The sequence below is a fragment of the Pseudochaenichthys georgianus genome, unplaced genomic scaffold (genome assembly GCF_902827115.2).
Source record: "Pseudochaenichthys georgianus unplaced genomic scaffold, fPseGeo1.2 scaffold_405_arrow_ctg1, whole genome shotgun sequence".
Taxonomy (NCBI): Eukaryota; Metazoa; Chordata; class Actinopteri; order Perciformes; family Channichthyidae; genus Pseudochaenichthys; species Pseudochaenichthys georgianus.
In genome coordinates this window covers 126,333-141,258 of record NW_027262970.1, presented here as the reverse complement: position 1 = coordinate 141,258, position 14,926 = coordinate 126,333, and the positions used below count along the sequence as shown (strand labels likewise).

The following is a 14,926-nucleotide window of genomic DNA, read 5'->3' as shown; positions in this document are numbered from 1 at the left end:
ATGCTTTTTCTATCATTCTATGAAATGCAGTGCAATGTATCATTTGAAATATATGGACTAGATATGAGTATGCACAGAACTGACTAAATGAATAATCAATTAAAACAAATATTAAATAATGAACTTAAATACACTAATATAGAAAATATGACCACATTGCACATGTGGTATAAAAAGGTATATTTAAATACATTCATGCATTTAATTAGTATGAAGTTTTTATATTTAGTCGAGTGCAGATTTGTATTTGTTGGCTACTTCTTGTAGTTGTCCAGCAGATGATGCTGTTTGTCTCATTAGGATATCCATACACCCCGCCCATCGGATGTCCAGCCCACATCTGACCACGCCCCATTCCGCGTGCTGCAGCCAGGGCCTATAGATTAAAGGCGCTCTACAGCCGGCAGTGCCCGGATGATCCACCAGAGGGCAGAAGACCTGCATCACATTGCATACAACAGGTCTTTTAGGAAGGTACTAGTCATTTGGAAGACGTAGAGGTGTCAGAAACTCATGTATCAAATATGATACACTTGGCGTTAGGGTTTCTAAGCTAGGCTGACTTGCTTCAAAGCATAGCAAAATTACCAGTCAAAAAAAACCACACATCAGTTTTTATATCCATATAACATTTTCTTTATTCACATAAAAAAACAAAAACCTCATTGTTTTTAAATGCAGTGATGAGTGTTTGCTTCCTGTCATGATGCATGTTGAGACAAATACCTACAACATGTGATTGCAATAAAGAAGCTCCATTGGCGGACATTTTCTCAGCCCTGAAACCATTCGTTTAACGTCACCGATTCAAAGTGAAAGCTTATTTAACGCAGGGTGACGCTTCAGTAGGGTGTAAACGTGGAGGTATACAAAATATTTTATAAATATAAGGTAGAGAAAACAAGAAAAATATAAATACGTCTTGTTTTCCTGTGTGTGTGTGTGTGTGTGTGTGTGTCTGCAGAGAGGGTGCGGAAAAACAAAGAGGTCGGACGATGATGCTTCCTTGTTTGTTTCGCGGCGTGATAAAACAGTCTAGACAAACAAGCATGAGGAGGATAAGAAGCGACACATTTAAAATCCTTATGTGACCGAGGAGGAGGAGGAAGAGAGGTTACACGAGGACAGAAGAAGAAGTAGAGGAAACAGGAAGTCACAGCCCTGTGTCGTTATAAGTGGGCGTGGCCACCTTCAGGATGCTCTGAGCGTTTTCCTCCAGCAGGGGGCGCCACTTCACCTCCCCCGACAGCATCAGGTCCTCCCCGTCCAGAGCATCGATGAACTGCATCTGCACACATTATAATAATAAAGATTTACTTATACAGCACTTGTCAGACTTCAGCTCAAAGGGCTTTACAACACATCACAAGTTCAAAATACACAACAAGAAACGCACAGGACATTATATTTGTAGGAGCCAAAATGCTTGTTTTGCTATTGCTTATTATTATTATTATTATTATTATTATTATAATCTTTGTTTCAGTTTACACCTCGTTTAATTCTCATTTGTTATCACTTCCGGCAATTGTCACGTGGGTGTGTTTATTGGTCATTAAGTCACCTGTTGGACGACGTAGAGGAGAGGGTGAATTGCTCACATGCTTTCTGTTGAATATCGTTTCTTTATTAAACACCATGAACTCTGACTACGGACTCTTGTACGGACGAGTCACAGCGAAGAACAACGTTTAGCCTCTCAGCGGCACAACTCAAAGGGAGTTTTTGCTGCTACGCTGAACAAAAATATAAACGCAACACTTTTGTTTTTGCTCCCATTTCTCATGAGATGAACTCAAAGATCTAAAACATTTTCTACAAACACAAAATAACCATTTCTCTCCTTCGCCGAGAGAATCCATCCCCCCTCTCAGGTGAGGCATATCAAGATGCTGATTAGACAGCATGATTATTGCACAGGTGTGCCTTAGGCTGGCCATAATAGAAGGCCACTCTGAAACGTGCAGTTTTGCTTTATTGGGGGGGTCCGAAAACCAGGCGGTATCTGGTGTGAGGGGTAGGGGTAGGGGTAGGGTTAGGGTAATGTTGTGAATCGAGTGGCCCGTGGTGGTGGTGGGGTTATGGTATGGGCGGGCGTATGTTATGGACGACGAACACAGGCCACTCGATTCACAACATTACCCTACCCCTACCCCTCACACCAGATACTGACTGGCTTTCGGACCCCCCCAGAGTAAAAATACACAAGAAATTCCCCTCAGATCAGACCTTTACTATGGACATTCCCGAAATCTGATTCAGGGGCCAATTGGTCAAGGATGAACAATTGCATTTTCCTTAAGCCACGCCCTACTATCGGTTAAGCCCCACCTCCTCGTTTTCTTTGGGAAGTGGATTAAGTCTCTCTCCCAATGTAAGTCAATGGTACAAGAGTGTTTTTGGTCGAACAAAATTACGTATCGGAAGTTGTAGTACCACCGTTTGGCCACTAAGCACATACAAGAAATCTGATTTTGGGGCCTATTGGTCACGGATGCAGACGTGTGTTTTTCATAAGCCCCCCCTTCTAGCGGTTAAGCCACACCTCCTTGTTTTAAGCCCCACCTCCAGTGCAAGTCACAGCTCATTCAAGTGATTAGAGGGGCGAGTCCTTTAATGAATTAAATGACCGCTTTTTGTCGTGTTTGTAATGGGAAGTTGATTAAGCTTTAAAAAAAGGTCTGCTGATTTACCGATGTCTATTTCTTGATGCAAGTGAATGGGAAACGTTATTTTGGGCCCAGTGATGTTACGGCCTGACACGGAAGCTGTAGTACCGCAGTTTGGCCACTATGAATATTTGCAACATGTTGATGCGTAGTTGGGCAAGAAACTTAAGCCCCGGTCATTCCAGATGGCATACGGTGTGTGTGTGTGTGTGTGTGTGTGTGTGTGTGTGTGTGTGTGTGTGTGAACATTCCTGGAAAAGGTTTTACCCTGCATGGCAGCCTCAACATATTTAAATACAGTCCTCTTCACGTTTAGCTGAGAAGTGTGCACATCATGTAAAGAAACTGTTTTCCTTCTACTCAGTGAATTGCCATGACCAGAAGTGTGTGTGTGTGTGTGTGACATTAAAGTACACACGCACACTTCCACATTCAGGGAAGTGTGTCATTTGTTTGTTTTCTGACGCAACACTCTAAACTCACACGCACACAGTTTGTTGGCTGATTGAGTCGGACACTGCTTCCATGACCTTTAACACAGGTGTGTGTGTGTGTGTGTGTGTGTGTGTGTTGCCTCTAAGCTAATGAAAGATGACATTTCTAAAAAAAAATAAAGGTTTTTCTAATACTTTTATTGAACAGCTCTAGATTTGCTCCTATTTTACACCGCATCCCTCTGTCCATGTTTATGTGAACCGGCGCTGCACAATTAATCAAAATATAATAATCGCATTTGTGGAATATGCAAATCGCAGGATATTAAATATGTGTAAATAGGAATCTGAAGGAAGTCCAGCGTTTCTGTTATTTGGTATTAAGTGCACTTTACAGCAGACCATTGACATGCACTCGCCCCACACCCCCAGGAGAGGGGCTAGCGCCTCTTTAGAAACACAGTATTTCCTTCTGAAACGACTTGGCGTGAAAGTAAATATAAACAACATCAAATGGACACAGTCCAGGCGTCTGATTGGTTCTGAGCAGCTGCACTCACCTGTTTGCGCACATACTCCACCATGAGCTCCAGCTGTTTGGGGTCTTCACACTCTCGACTGAACAGGTTCCTCCACAGGGCTGCAGCCAGCACGCAGTCATCAGACAGCACGCCCTACACACACACACACACACACACACACACACACACACACACACACACACACACACACACACACACACACACACACACACACACACACACACACACACACACACACACACACACACACACACACACACACACACAACACACACACACACACACACACACACACACACACACACACACACACACACACACACACACACACACACACACACACACACACAGTAATATAGCATACAGTTGTGCTGTGTTCATCACTGGGAAAGACCGTAATCAGGTTTATATTATAGCTGTTATTCTTAATGTTTACCGTAACCTGGCTTACAATAAATCTTTTTATTTTTTTGTTGAATGTGTTCTTAACTGTGAAATGTGCGGTTGCCAAAGAAGTAAACCGTAACCTCTTATACGCTTTTACCCCAAACATTTTTACGGGGAACTTTCGACAACAGAGCTGCCGGTGTTTTGCGTGGCTGTGTCTTTAGTTGAAAGCCCAGTGGCGATCTGCTCATCGAAATAATATGCTGGGGGGGGGGGGGCTGGCTGGCTGGCTGGCTGGCTGGCTGGCTGGCTGGCTGGCTGGCTGGCTGGCTGGCTGGCTGGCCGGCTGGCTGGCCGGCTGGCTGGCTGGCTGGCTGGCTGGCCGGCCGGCTGGGGGGCCGGCTGGGGAGCTGGCTGGGGGGCCGGCTGGGGGGCCGGCTGGGGGGCTGGCTGGGGGGCCGGCTGGGGGGCCGGCTGGCTGGCTGGCTGGCTGGCTGGCTGGGGGGCTGGCTGGCTGGGGGGCTGGCTGGCTGGGGGGCTGGCTGGCTGGGGGGCTGGCTGGCTGGGGGGCCGGCTGGCTGGCTGGCTGGCTGGCTGGGGGGCCGGCTGGGGGGCCGGCTGGCTGGCGCCTTATTATTATTATGCCATTTAAATGTCTTTGTTAAATTCGGCATCATGTACGTTGCGCTGACAGGTCCACACACTGCTTCCCCGCCCTCCTGTTGACAGTTCACGAGCGTCGAGCTCTTCACCCCCCCCCGTTGATAATTCACGATCGTCGGCAGGCTGATAAAAGAATTGTTTTCGAATGGCATTTCATATGAACAAGGTTGCCGACCCCTGGTGTAGGGTATAAGCGACGCTGCGCCCTCAAACCGAAATGCAGATTTCCCCTCAAAACGTGATGCAAGAAAACAATATTTGTGATCGTCAAAAACTGTATAATTACTCCAGAAATATGAGCATCAGACGGCTCCGAATGAAACCCCTGATTATTATTGAGAAATATAATTGTAATATATATAAACAAAGCACGGAAAAGTAAGAATGTGCAATACAAAATGTTTTAAGTTATTTGTAAAATCAAATGTTCGTATTGAAGTAAAATACACAATATTACGATATATCAATCAATCAATGTTTATTTATAGCCCAATATCACAAATGTTACATCTGTCTCAGTGGACTTCAGTTTGTACAGATTATCAGTATGACAATATGAACTTTGGTGTACACTGTATATTGTAATACACATATTTGTTGTATATTCTAGTACTGCTGGTACTGGCGCCTCTGCATGAGTGACTCGTAGTATTTAAAGAGCTTTGAGGATTTGAAAAGACTCAGAGATTTAGAAGTACAGTCCATTTACAATAGAACCAATAAATACAATATTCTGATTATTCAGATTTCTCACCTCATCATATCCAAATATTGCAGCGTAAAACGTCTCCGTCATCGAAGTCATCCCCTCCTTCCTGTGGCTGGAGTCGACCTGAAGAGACAACATGACGAGAGAAGAGAAACAGAGTTAAATACTGAGTTAACACGGGAAGATTCAACTTCACGGTGAAGTCAGAGGATCAATAAAAGCTTCAGGGTCTATCCTCTGGAAAGCATGAACGCCAGAAGTAAACGCTCTGCTGGTACGTTCAAGTCCTCGGTGATAATGACCGGCTCGCTGCGCTTCATCAACTGGTTTTCACTGACTGTTGATTACAAACAGCTGTGTGCGTCACTCTTTACTGTCCCCTGGTCTCCCAGCTGTGTGCGTCACTCTTTAGTGTCCCCTGGTCTCCAGCTGTGTGCGTCACTCTTTAGTGTCCCCTGGTCTCCAGCCGTGTGCGTCACTCTTTACTGTCCCCTGGTCTCCCAGCTGTGTGCGTCACTCTTTACTGTCCCCTGGTCTCCCAGCTGTGTGCGTCACTCTTTACTGTCCCCTGGTCTCCCAGCTGTGTGCGTCACTCTTTAGTGTCCCCTGGTCTCCCAGCTGTGTGCGTCACTCTTTAGTGTCCCCTGGTCTCCCACCTGTGTGCGTCACTCTTTAGTGTCCCCTGGTCTCCCACCTGTGTGTGTCACTCTTTAGTGTCCCCTGGTCTCCCACCTATGTGGGTCACTCTTTAGTGTCCCTGGTCTCCCAGCTGTGTGCGTCACTCTTAGTGTCCCCTGGTCTCCCAGCTGTGTGCGTCACTCTTTAGTGTCCCCTGGTCTCCAGCTGTGTGCGTCACTCTTTAGTGTCCCCTGGTCTCCAGCTGTGTGCGTCACTCTTTAGTGTCCCCTGGTCTCCCAGCTGTGTGCGTCACTCTTTAGTGTCCCCTGGTCTCCAGCTGTGTGCGTCACTCTTTAGTGTCCCCTGGTCTCCAGCCGTGTGCGTCCCTCTTTAGTGTCCCCTGGTCTCCAGCCGTGTGTCTAAATCAAAGTCCCCTCGCTGTGTTTGGAGATTGAGCATTGAGGGAAAAGCCCTGGAATGGTTCAGGTCATATTTGAAGGACAGAACCTTCTCTGTCAGCCTTGGTGACTCTGAGTCATCCTCTGCTCCACTCCGGTATGGGGTCCCACAGGGCTCAGTATTAGGCCCACTGCTATTCTCCCTCTATTTGCTCCCTCTTGGGTTCATTTTTAGAAAGCACGGCATCGCATTCCACTGCTATGCTGACGATAGCCAGAGGTATGTCCCTCTAACAAAGAAGGAGGGTTACCTAATTAGCCCACTGCTAAAGTGCCTAGATGACATGAAGGCCTGGAGGGCGTGCAACTTCCTTAAACTCAATGAAGGAAAAACAGAAGTAATGGTTTTTGGTGGCACCACTGGCACCACTTCTGTAGACCTGGGTCCCTTGAATCAGTACACCAAGCCCACCGTTACGAACCTTGGTATTAAAATGGACCGTGAACTCAAACTTGAGAGTCAGATTAAGTCGGTGGTAAAAACGAGCTTTTATCACCTGAGGCAGCTAGCCAAAGTCAAACCTTTTCTCTCCAGGCAGCAGTTTGAGACAGTAATCCAGGCCTCTGTCCCCACCCGGCTGGACTACTGTAACTCTCTCTACATGGGGGTCAGTGGGTCCTCGCTCGCACGACTGCAGCGGGTGCAAAATGCTGCAGCAAGGCTCTTAACTGGCACACGGAGGTTTGACCACATTTCCCCTGTTTTAGCTTCTCTCCACTGGCTGCAAATTTATTTTAGGATCCATTTTAAAATTATTTTATTTACTTTTAAATCCCTAAATGGCATGACCCCACCACCTTGCTGAGCTGCTACAGCTACACGCCGAGCCGCCCTCTCAGGTCAGCGGACCAACTGCTCCTGAAGGTGCCTGAAACCAGGTCAAAGCTCAGAGGGGACCGTTGCTTCTCTGTCGCGGCTCCCACACTGTGGAACGCTCTGCCCCTGGAGATCAGACAGGCCTCCACACTGCCTGCTTTTAAATCGCTTCTTAAATCCCACCTCTTCTCCTTAGCGTTTTAACATTTGGCGTTTCAACATCTTTTAGAGTGTTGCTTTTTTGCATTTAAATTGTTTTTTAAATTGTTTTTTAAATTGTTTTTTGTTTGTACTTGTTTTATGGTGTGTGAGCTGAGCTGTGTTTTATCTATTTGCCTGTACAGCACTTTGGTCTGGAGGTTTAAAGTGCTTTATAAATAAAGTTGTATTGTATTGTATTGACATTTTGACAAAGCAGCAGTCTGATAGAGAAATAACACCTTGGAATAAACAACGACCAATCAGACTCAAGTGTTCAGCAAAACAAGAGGTAGACCTAAACTGATTACTTTTCAACAGCATGCTACGAGCAGTTAATGCAAATAGATATATATATATAACATGTTTTCCCACACAACAACGCTGCACACAGAGTGTGTGTGTGTTCCTCAGCACACAGACACACACACTCCGCAGAGCGGTGTGTGTTTCATCTGGTCTAACAGGAATTATGAACATGGAGAAAATGAGCAATGTTTTTACTGCTGCTAACACAATTAGCATGAAACCTGAGAGCAGCTCCAATCACTGCTGTGTGTGTGTGTGTGTGTGTGTGTGTGTGTGTGTGTGTGTGTGTGTGTGTGTGTGTGTGTGTGTGTGTGTGTGTGTGTGTGTGTGTGTGTGTGGTGGAAATAGTCACATGGTGTTTTCCTGGCATACAGACATCAGACTGCGCTGCTATGTTTAGATATACTGACCCTATGTGTCGGTATGATGTGCATCAGGACGCACGTGTGTGTGTGTGTGTGTGTGTGTGTGTGTGCGTGTGTGTGTGTGTGTGTACGACATGTGTTCATAATGCAGATGCTGTCATATGATCTAAGTTCAGTCCTGCTAAATGACTTTATTATTACCGTGAAGCTGTACACACACACGTTAGAAGATGCCTCGCTGATCGCCTGCTGCTGAGGAACAGTGAATAACTAAAAGATACAAAATCATATTTTGCAAACAATATTTTTTTCTCAAGCTACTGTGGTCTCCCAGCTGTGTGCGTCACTCTTTAGTGTCCCCTGGTCTCCAGCTGTGTGCCTCACTCTTTAGTGTCCCCTGGTCTCCAGCTGTGTGCCTCACTCTTTAGTGTCCCCTGGTCTCCAGCTGTGTGCCTCACTCTTTAGTGTCCCCTGGTCTCCAGCTGTGTGCCTCACTCTTTAGTGTCCCCTGGTCTCCAGCTGTGTGCCTCACTCTTTAGTGTCCCCTGGTCTCCCAGCTGTGTGCGTCACTCTTTAGTGTCCCCTGGTCTCCAGCTGTGTGCGTCACTCTTTAGTGTCCCCTGGTCTCCCAGCTGTGTGCGTCACTCTTTAGTGTCCCCTGGTCTCCAGCTGTGTGCGTCACTCTTTAGTGTCCCCTGGTCTCCCAGCTGTGTGCGTCACTCTTTAGTGTCCCCTGGTCTCCAGCTGTGTGCCTCACTCTTTAGTGTCCCCTGGTCTCCAGCTGTGTGCCTCACTCTTTAGTGTCCCCTGGTCTCCCAGCTGTGTGCGTCACTCTTTAGTGTCCCCTGGTCTCCCAGCTGTGTGCGTCACTCTTTAGTGTCCCCTGGTCTCCCAGCTGTGTGCGTCACTCTTTAGTGTCCCCTGGTCTCCAGCTGTGTGCCTCACTCTTTAGTGTCCCCTGGTCTCCAGCTGTGTGCCTCACTCTTTAGTGTCCCCTGGTCTCCAGCTGTGTGCCTCACTCTTTAGTGTCCCCTGGTCTCCCAGCTGTGTGCGTCACTCTTTAGTGTCCCCTGGTCTCCCAGCTGTGTGCGTCACTCTTTAGTGTCCCCTGGTCTCCAACTGTGTGCGTCACTCTTTAGTGTCCCCTGGTCTCCAACTGTGTGCGTCACTCTTTAGTGTCCCCTGGTCTCCCAGCTGTGTGTGTCACTCTTTAGTGTCCCCTGGTCTCCAGCCGTGTGCCTCACTCTTTAGTGTCCCCTGGTCTCCCAGCTGTGTGCGTCACTCTTTAGTGTCCCCTGGTCTCCCAGCTGTGTGCGTCACTCTTTAGTGTCCCCTGGTCTCCAGCTGTGTGCCTCACTCTTTAGTGTCCCCTGGTCTCCAGCTGTGTGCCTCACTCTTTAGTGTCCCCTGGTCTCCAGCTGTGTGCCTCACTCTTTAGTGTCCCCTGGTCTCCAGCTGTGTGCCTCACTCTTTAGTGTCCCCTGCTCTCCCAGCTGTGTGCGTCACTCTTTAGTGTCCCCTGGTCTCCCAGCTGTGTGCGTCACTCTTTAGTGTCCCCTGATCTCCCAGCTGTGTGCGTCACTCTTTAGTGTCCCCTGGTCTCCCAGCTGTGTGCGTCACTCTTTAGTGTCCCCTGGTCTCCCAGCTGTGTGCGTCACTCTTTAGTGTCCCCTGGTCTCCAGCTGTGTGCGTCACTCTTTAGTGTCCCCTGGTCTCCCAGCTGTGTGCGTCACTCTTTAGTGTCCCCTGGTCTCCAGCTGTGTGCCTCACTCTTTAGTGTCCCCTGGTCTCCAGCTGTGTGCCTCACTCTTTAGTGTCCCCTGGTCTCCCAGCTGTGTGCGTCACTCTTTAGTGTCCCCTGGTCTCCCAGCTGTGTGCGTCACTCTTTAGTGTCCCCTGGTCTCCCAGCTGTGTGCGTCACTCTTTAGTGTCCCCTGGTCTCCAGCTGTGTGCCTCACTCTTTAGTGTTCCCTGGTCTCCAGCTGTGTGCCTCACTCTTTAGTGTCCCCTGGTCTCCAGCTGTGTGCCTCACTCTTTAGTGTCCCCTGGTCTCCAGCTGTGTGCCTCACTCTTTAGTGTCCCCTGGTCTCCAGCTGTGTGCCTCACTCTTTAGTGTCCCCTGGTCTCCCAGCTGTGTGCGTCACTCTTTAGTGTCCCCTGGTCTCCCAGCTGTGTGCGTCACTCTTTAGTGTCCCCTGGTCTCCAACTGTGTGCGTCACTCTTTAGTGTCCCCTGGTCTCCCAGCTGTGTGTGTCACTCTTTAGTGTCCCCTGGTCTCCAGCCGTGTGCCTCACTCTTTAGTGTCCCCTGGTCTCCCAGCTGTGTGCGTCACTCTTTAGTGTCCCCTGGTCTCCCAGCTGTGTGCGTCACTCTTTAGTGTCCCCTGGTCTCCAGCTGTGTGCCTCACTCTTTAGTGTCCCCTGGTCTCCAGCTGTGTGCCTCACTCTTTAGTGTCCCCTGGTCTCCAGCTGTGTGCCTCACTCTTTAGTGTCCCCTGGTCTCCAGCTGTGTGCCTCACTCTTTAGTGTCCCCTGCTCTCCCAGCTGTGTGCGTCACTCTTTAGTGTCCCCTGGTCTCCCAGCTGTGTGCGTCACTCTTTAGTGTCCCCTGATCTCCCAGCTGTGTGCGTCACTCTTTAGTGTCCCCTGGTCTCCAGCTGTGTGCCTCACTCTTTAGTGTCCCCTGGTCTCCAGCTGTGTGCCTCACTCTTTAGTGTCCCCTGGTCTTCCAGCTGTGTGCGTCACTCTTTAGTGTCCCCTGGTCTCCCAGCTGTGTGCGTCACTCTTTAGTGTCCCCTGGTCTCCAGCTGTGTGCCTCACTCTTTAGTGTCCCCTGGTCTCCAGCTGTGTGCCTCACTCTTTAGTGTCCCCTGGTCTCCAGCTGTGTGCCTCACTCTTTAGTGTCCCCTGGTCTCCAGCTGTGTGCGTCACTCTATAGTGTCCCCTGGTCTCCAGCTGAATGTCCTCTAAACGCTGCACGTGTTGTCAAGGTGCTGGAGATGTTTCTTCATGTGGAACCTTTGGGCTGCAGCGCGTTCACCTTCTCTCACACACAGATCTTACCCCCATGATTTTGCTCCTCTGCTCCACGTCCTCCCACATGGAGTGAACCAGCCAGCGACACATGTACTTCCCCTCTCTGCCCTCCTGACGCATCCGCACCATGCACATCCTGCAGAGGACACCAGGACATTACAGAAGGACACAATAGCCAACATGACTGTGTGTGTGTGTGTGTGTGTGTGTGTGTGTGTGTGTGTGTGTCTAACTCACCATATATGTAGCTGTGCCACTAAGAACCAGGAGTTCATCGTGTCAGGCAGGGAGCACTCTGAAACACACACAGCGGGAACACACTCACGTGGGTGCGTCGTGTCCGTTTGTAGGATTTAAAGATCTGAAAGTCGTAGCGTTTATTCGAGACGTTTGAATACTCACTGTCGAAGAACTCGTCGTAGTTGACTCTCTCTACGCAGCACGTGTACATGCGCAACGCAGCAATCTTGATTTTCTGTCAAGACAAAGAGGCAGATAATATCAGGAGCATCCTTTACATCGGGTCCATGTTTCCTCACCCCTTCCCCTCCATGTTTCCTCCCCCTCCATGTTTCCTCCCCCCTTCCCCTCCATGTTTCCTCCCCCCTTCCTCTCCATGTTTCCTCCCCCCTCCCCCTCCATGTTTCCTCCCCATGATTCCTCACCCCTCCCCCTCCATGTTTCCTCCCCCCTTCCCCTCCATGATTCCTCCCCCCTTCCCCTCCATGATTCCTCACCCCTCCATGATTCCTCACCCCTCCATGATTCCTCACCCCTCCCCCTCCATGTTTCCTCCCCCCTTCCCCTCCATGTTTCCTCCCCCCTTCCCCTCCATGTTTCCTCACCCATTTGTTGTATTTGAGGGGTCCGGTGAAGCCCATGACCTCGATGAGTTTGGTGAACGCTCCCACTCCCTCCTCGGTGTGCTGCGGCTTCTCGTTGACATTGAAGAGCTGCAGCCGCACGGAGCAGGACGAAGATCAGGGAGCAGAAAGGAACCGTTCATAGAGCACATGTTGAGAGCAGAGTTGGGTGTAACGCGTTACTGTAATAATATTACTTTGTCGGTAACGGAGTAGTGTAACGCGCTACTTTTATAATCCAGTAATCACACTACAGTTACTAACATCGCCCCGACACGCGTTACTTCGTTACTCTCTAAAATCAGTCATAATCAAACCTCAACAAACACCTGCAAAGAACACGTGCTAGGTGAAGCTAACGCATATAGCTGTTTATTTATATCACACACGTAGTCTGTTCTTCTTCTCTGTTTTCCGGTTGTTGCCTGTTTTGAATGACGAATACACACTACCGCCGCCTGCTGGTAAGGAGAGTTATTGCCACTCACGCATGCGCAGTTCGTACGTGCTCGGCTGAAGTCTTTGCGGTGTGCTCCAGTCTGGCTCCAGTGCAACACATGGCCAACACGCAGGAGAACACGCCGACGCAACAGCGTGAGCAGAGATAGACTGCGCAAAATATACAGATAGCAGGAGACAGAGGACAGCCACGGTCAGATAGCAGGAGACAGAGGACAGCCACGGTCAGATAGCAGGAGACAGAGGACAGCCACGGTCAGATAGCAGGAGACAGAGGACAGCCACGGTCAGATAGCAGGAGACAGAGGACAGCCACGGTCAGATAGCAGGAGACAGAGGACAGCCACGGTCAGATAGCAGGAGACAGAGGACAGCCACGGTCAGATAGCAGGAGACAGAGGACAGCCACGGTCAGATAGCAGGAGACAGAGGACAGCCACGGTCAGATAGCAGGAGACAGAGGACAGCCACGGTCAGATAGCAGGAGACAGAGGACAGCCACGGTCAGATAGCAGGAGACAGAGGACAGCCACGGTCAGATAGCAGGAGACAGAGAGCAGCCACGGTCAGATAGCAGGAGACAGAGGACAGCCACGGTCAGATAGCAGGAGACAGAGGACAGCCACGGTCAGATAGCAGAACATTCAGGATCTGGATCAGTCTTATGCGACAATGGAAACTGAACTAAAGAGAACATTTGAAACTTTAGCAGTCTGCGTGATCTGCCTGCAGGGAGGGGCGGGCCGGCCCTGCGAGTAAAGTAACTAATTACTTTATGTAGAGAGTAACGAAGTAGTGTAATATATTACTTTTTTTTTAGTAACGACCCCATCTCTGGTTGAGAGGCAAGTCAAAGCGCTGAACATCAACAAGACGACAACAGAGATAGTTTAAAAACAACATTGGAAGTACAGTAGGTGCTAAAACAAGTTCAAAGACTTCTGAGTAAGCAGCTGTTTTTAGCCTCGACTTAAAATCACTCGATAACAACAGGAGGAAAGTGGAAGAAGACGGGGAGGAAAGGGAAGATTAGAACAACGATAAAGCACTTCGCATACAGAGTGCTTTATCAACACGGCACACAACCCGATTCCCTTCAGATCCAGATAGGCCTCTATGGAGACACGCAGCAGCAGCAGCAGCATCGTAGGACAGCTACGAAGCGGCAAGAGGAGAGCATCGATTCCACCAGATATAAAAACCTAAAAGGAGGAGAAGCAGCCATCTTGTGTGATCTCTGACCCTCATGCCACGTCCGGTCTGAAACCACCACACTCAGTCAGTGCCGCCCCACAGGCCGGAGAGCGGGCAGGGAGGACGGGCTCGCCCTGCGGGAAGCTGCCGGTTCCCTCGACGGAAAGCTACGGGATTTCTCCACAGGGTTTTGGAACATTGTAAAAAATAAGAGCCGTGGAAAACGAACGTTTGATGAATGCACGTTTTGTTCAGCCGGATAATCTCCACACGTCTGCTCTACTTTTTCCAATCACAACTCTAATGTTCAGAAGCTAAATGCTAACGTGATGCTACAGGCGAGTCCAGCAGCACGACTTCAACGTCATGCCGACTTCAGATCCAGATTCAAACAGATTCTAGATGGAACGAGTTGAAGCGTTTGTGTGAACACTTTGCAGGAGGCAGGGACTGGCTTTCAAGCAGAACATGAACTCAGAGGAGTGTTCACGTGTTCGGCGTAATGACGTACGACGTCCTCCACGACTTCTGTAGTCCTGTTCAGCCGCTTGGTAACAACCATCGTTCCTCAGACACGTCTCTTCGATGCGTCTCAACCTCAGACCTTAGTTCAGATACTTCCTAAACCCTACGGAGAGATCCCATTGGCTCTAAGACCAGGGAGCAGGAAGTGGATGCTGACTCACTTCCTGGTGTTAGGACTCGTTCCTGCACCGCGCTGTGAGACTGTGAAGCGCCTGAACTCTGTGAAGAACATCTGTTTGTCATCTCGCTATTTACTTTTTACCTAAATAGTTATCACCGTAATAAACCGTATTTAACGTCATCGTGTTCTCTTTCATCTACTCGTCTTTCACCCGTTCTTTATAGCTGATGCCGCCGATGTATTTTGATCAGCTGGGAATTAGCATGTTGCTAAAGCTAATGCTCCGTGTCCTGCGTGTAGTGACAGCTGATCAACTGATAGACTGAACATCACCACCTTCAGAGCGACCCGCGTACGGGGCGCGATGCCGTTAGATTATATTTACTCGCACCATTGTCTCCTAAGCTCATTTCTAGGGATGAACAAATGTCAGATTTCTCAATGTTTTTGTTGCTGTGTGTGTGTGTGTGTGTGTGTGTGTGTTATCTCTGTGTGTGTGTGTGTTATCTCTGTGTGTGTGTGTGTGTGTGTGTGTGTGTGTGTGTGTGTGTGTGTTACCT

General features: G+C 49.0%; 2 protein-coding genes across 2 annotated transcripts in view; both read right to left on the bottom strand.

Moving 5' to 3' along the window:
• Positions 1 to 612: 612 nt before the first annotated feature.
• uqcc1 (ubiquinol-cytochrome c reductase complex assembly factor 1) lies at positions 613 to 12,185 on the bottom strand. The gene is made up of 7 exons (XM_034078280.2): positions 12,050 to 12,185; positions 11,607 to 11,679; positions 11,442 to 11,499; positions 11,232 to 11,340; positions 5,450 to 5,527; positions 3,664 to 3,777; positions 613 to 1,288 (listed from the first exon to the last, which is right to left on the bottom strand). Exons 1-7 carry the CDS (start codon positions 12,083 to 12,085, stop codon positions 1,154 to 1,156), a joined length of 603 nt encoding a protein of 200 aa, XP_033934171.1. The 5' UTR covers positions 12,086 to 12,185; the 3' UTR covers positions 613 to 1,153.
• A 1,585-nt stretch (positions 12,186 to 13,770) lies between these two features.
• gdf5 (growth differentiation factor 5) overlaps positions 13,771 to 14,926 on the bottom strand; it is a 7,457-nt gene continuing 6,301 nt past the window's right edge. The window contains exon 3 of the mRNA XM_034078277.1: positions 13,771 to 13,887. Coding sequence (XP_033934168.1) covers positions 13,771 to 13,887 — 117 coding nt within the window. The remainder of the gene's footprint in view (positions 13,888 to 14,926) is intronic.

Excerpts from the sequence above, each read along its gene's own strand:
- uqcc1 (XM_034078280.2), bottom strand. The coding sequence starts at position 12,085 with ATGGGCTTCACCGGACCCCTCAAATACAACAAATGG. Across the intron at positions 11,341-11,441 it reads GTGGCACAGCTACATATATG|GATGTGCATGGTGCGGATGC; the intron begins GTGAGTTAGACA and ends TGTCCTCTGCAG. Across the intron at positions 5,528-11,231 it reads AGAGGAGCAAAATCATGGGG|GTCGACTCCAGCCACAGGAA; the intron begins GTAAGATCTGTG and ends TTGTCTCTTCAG.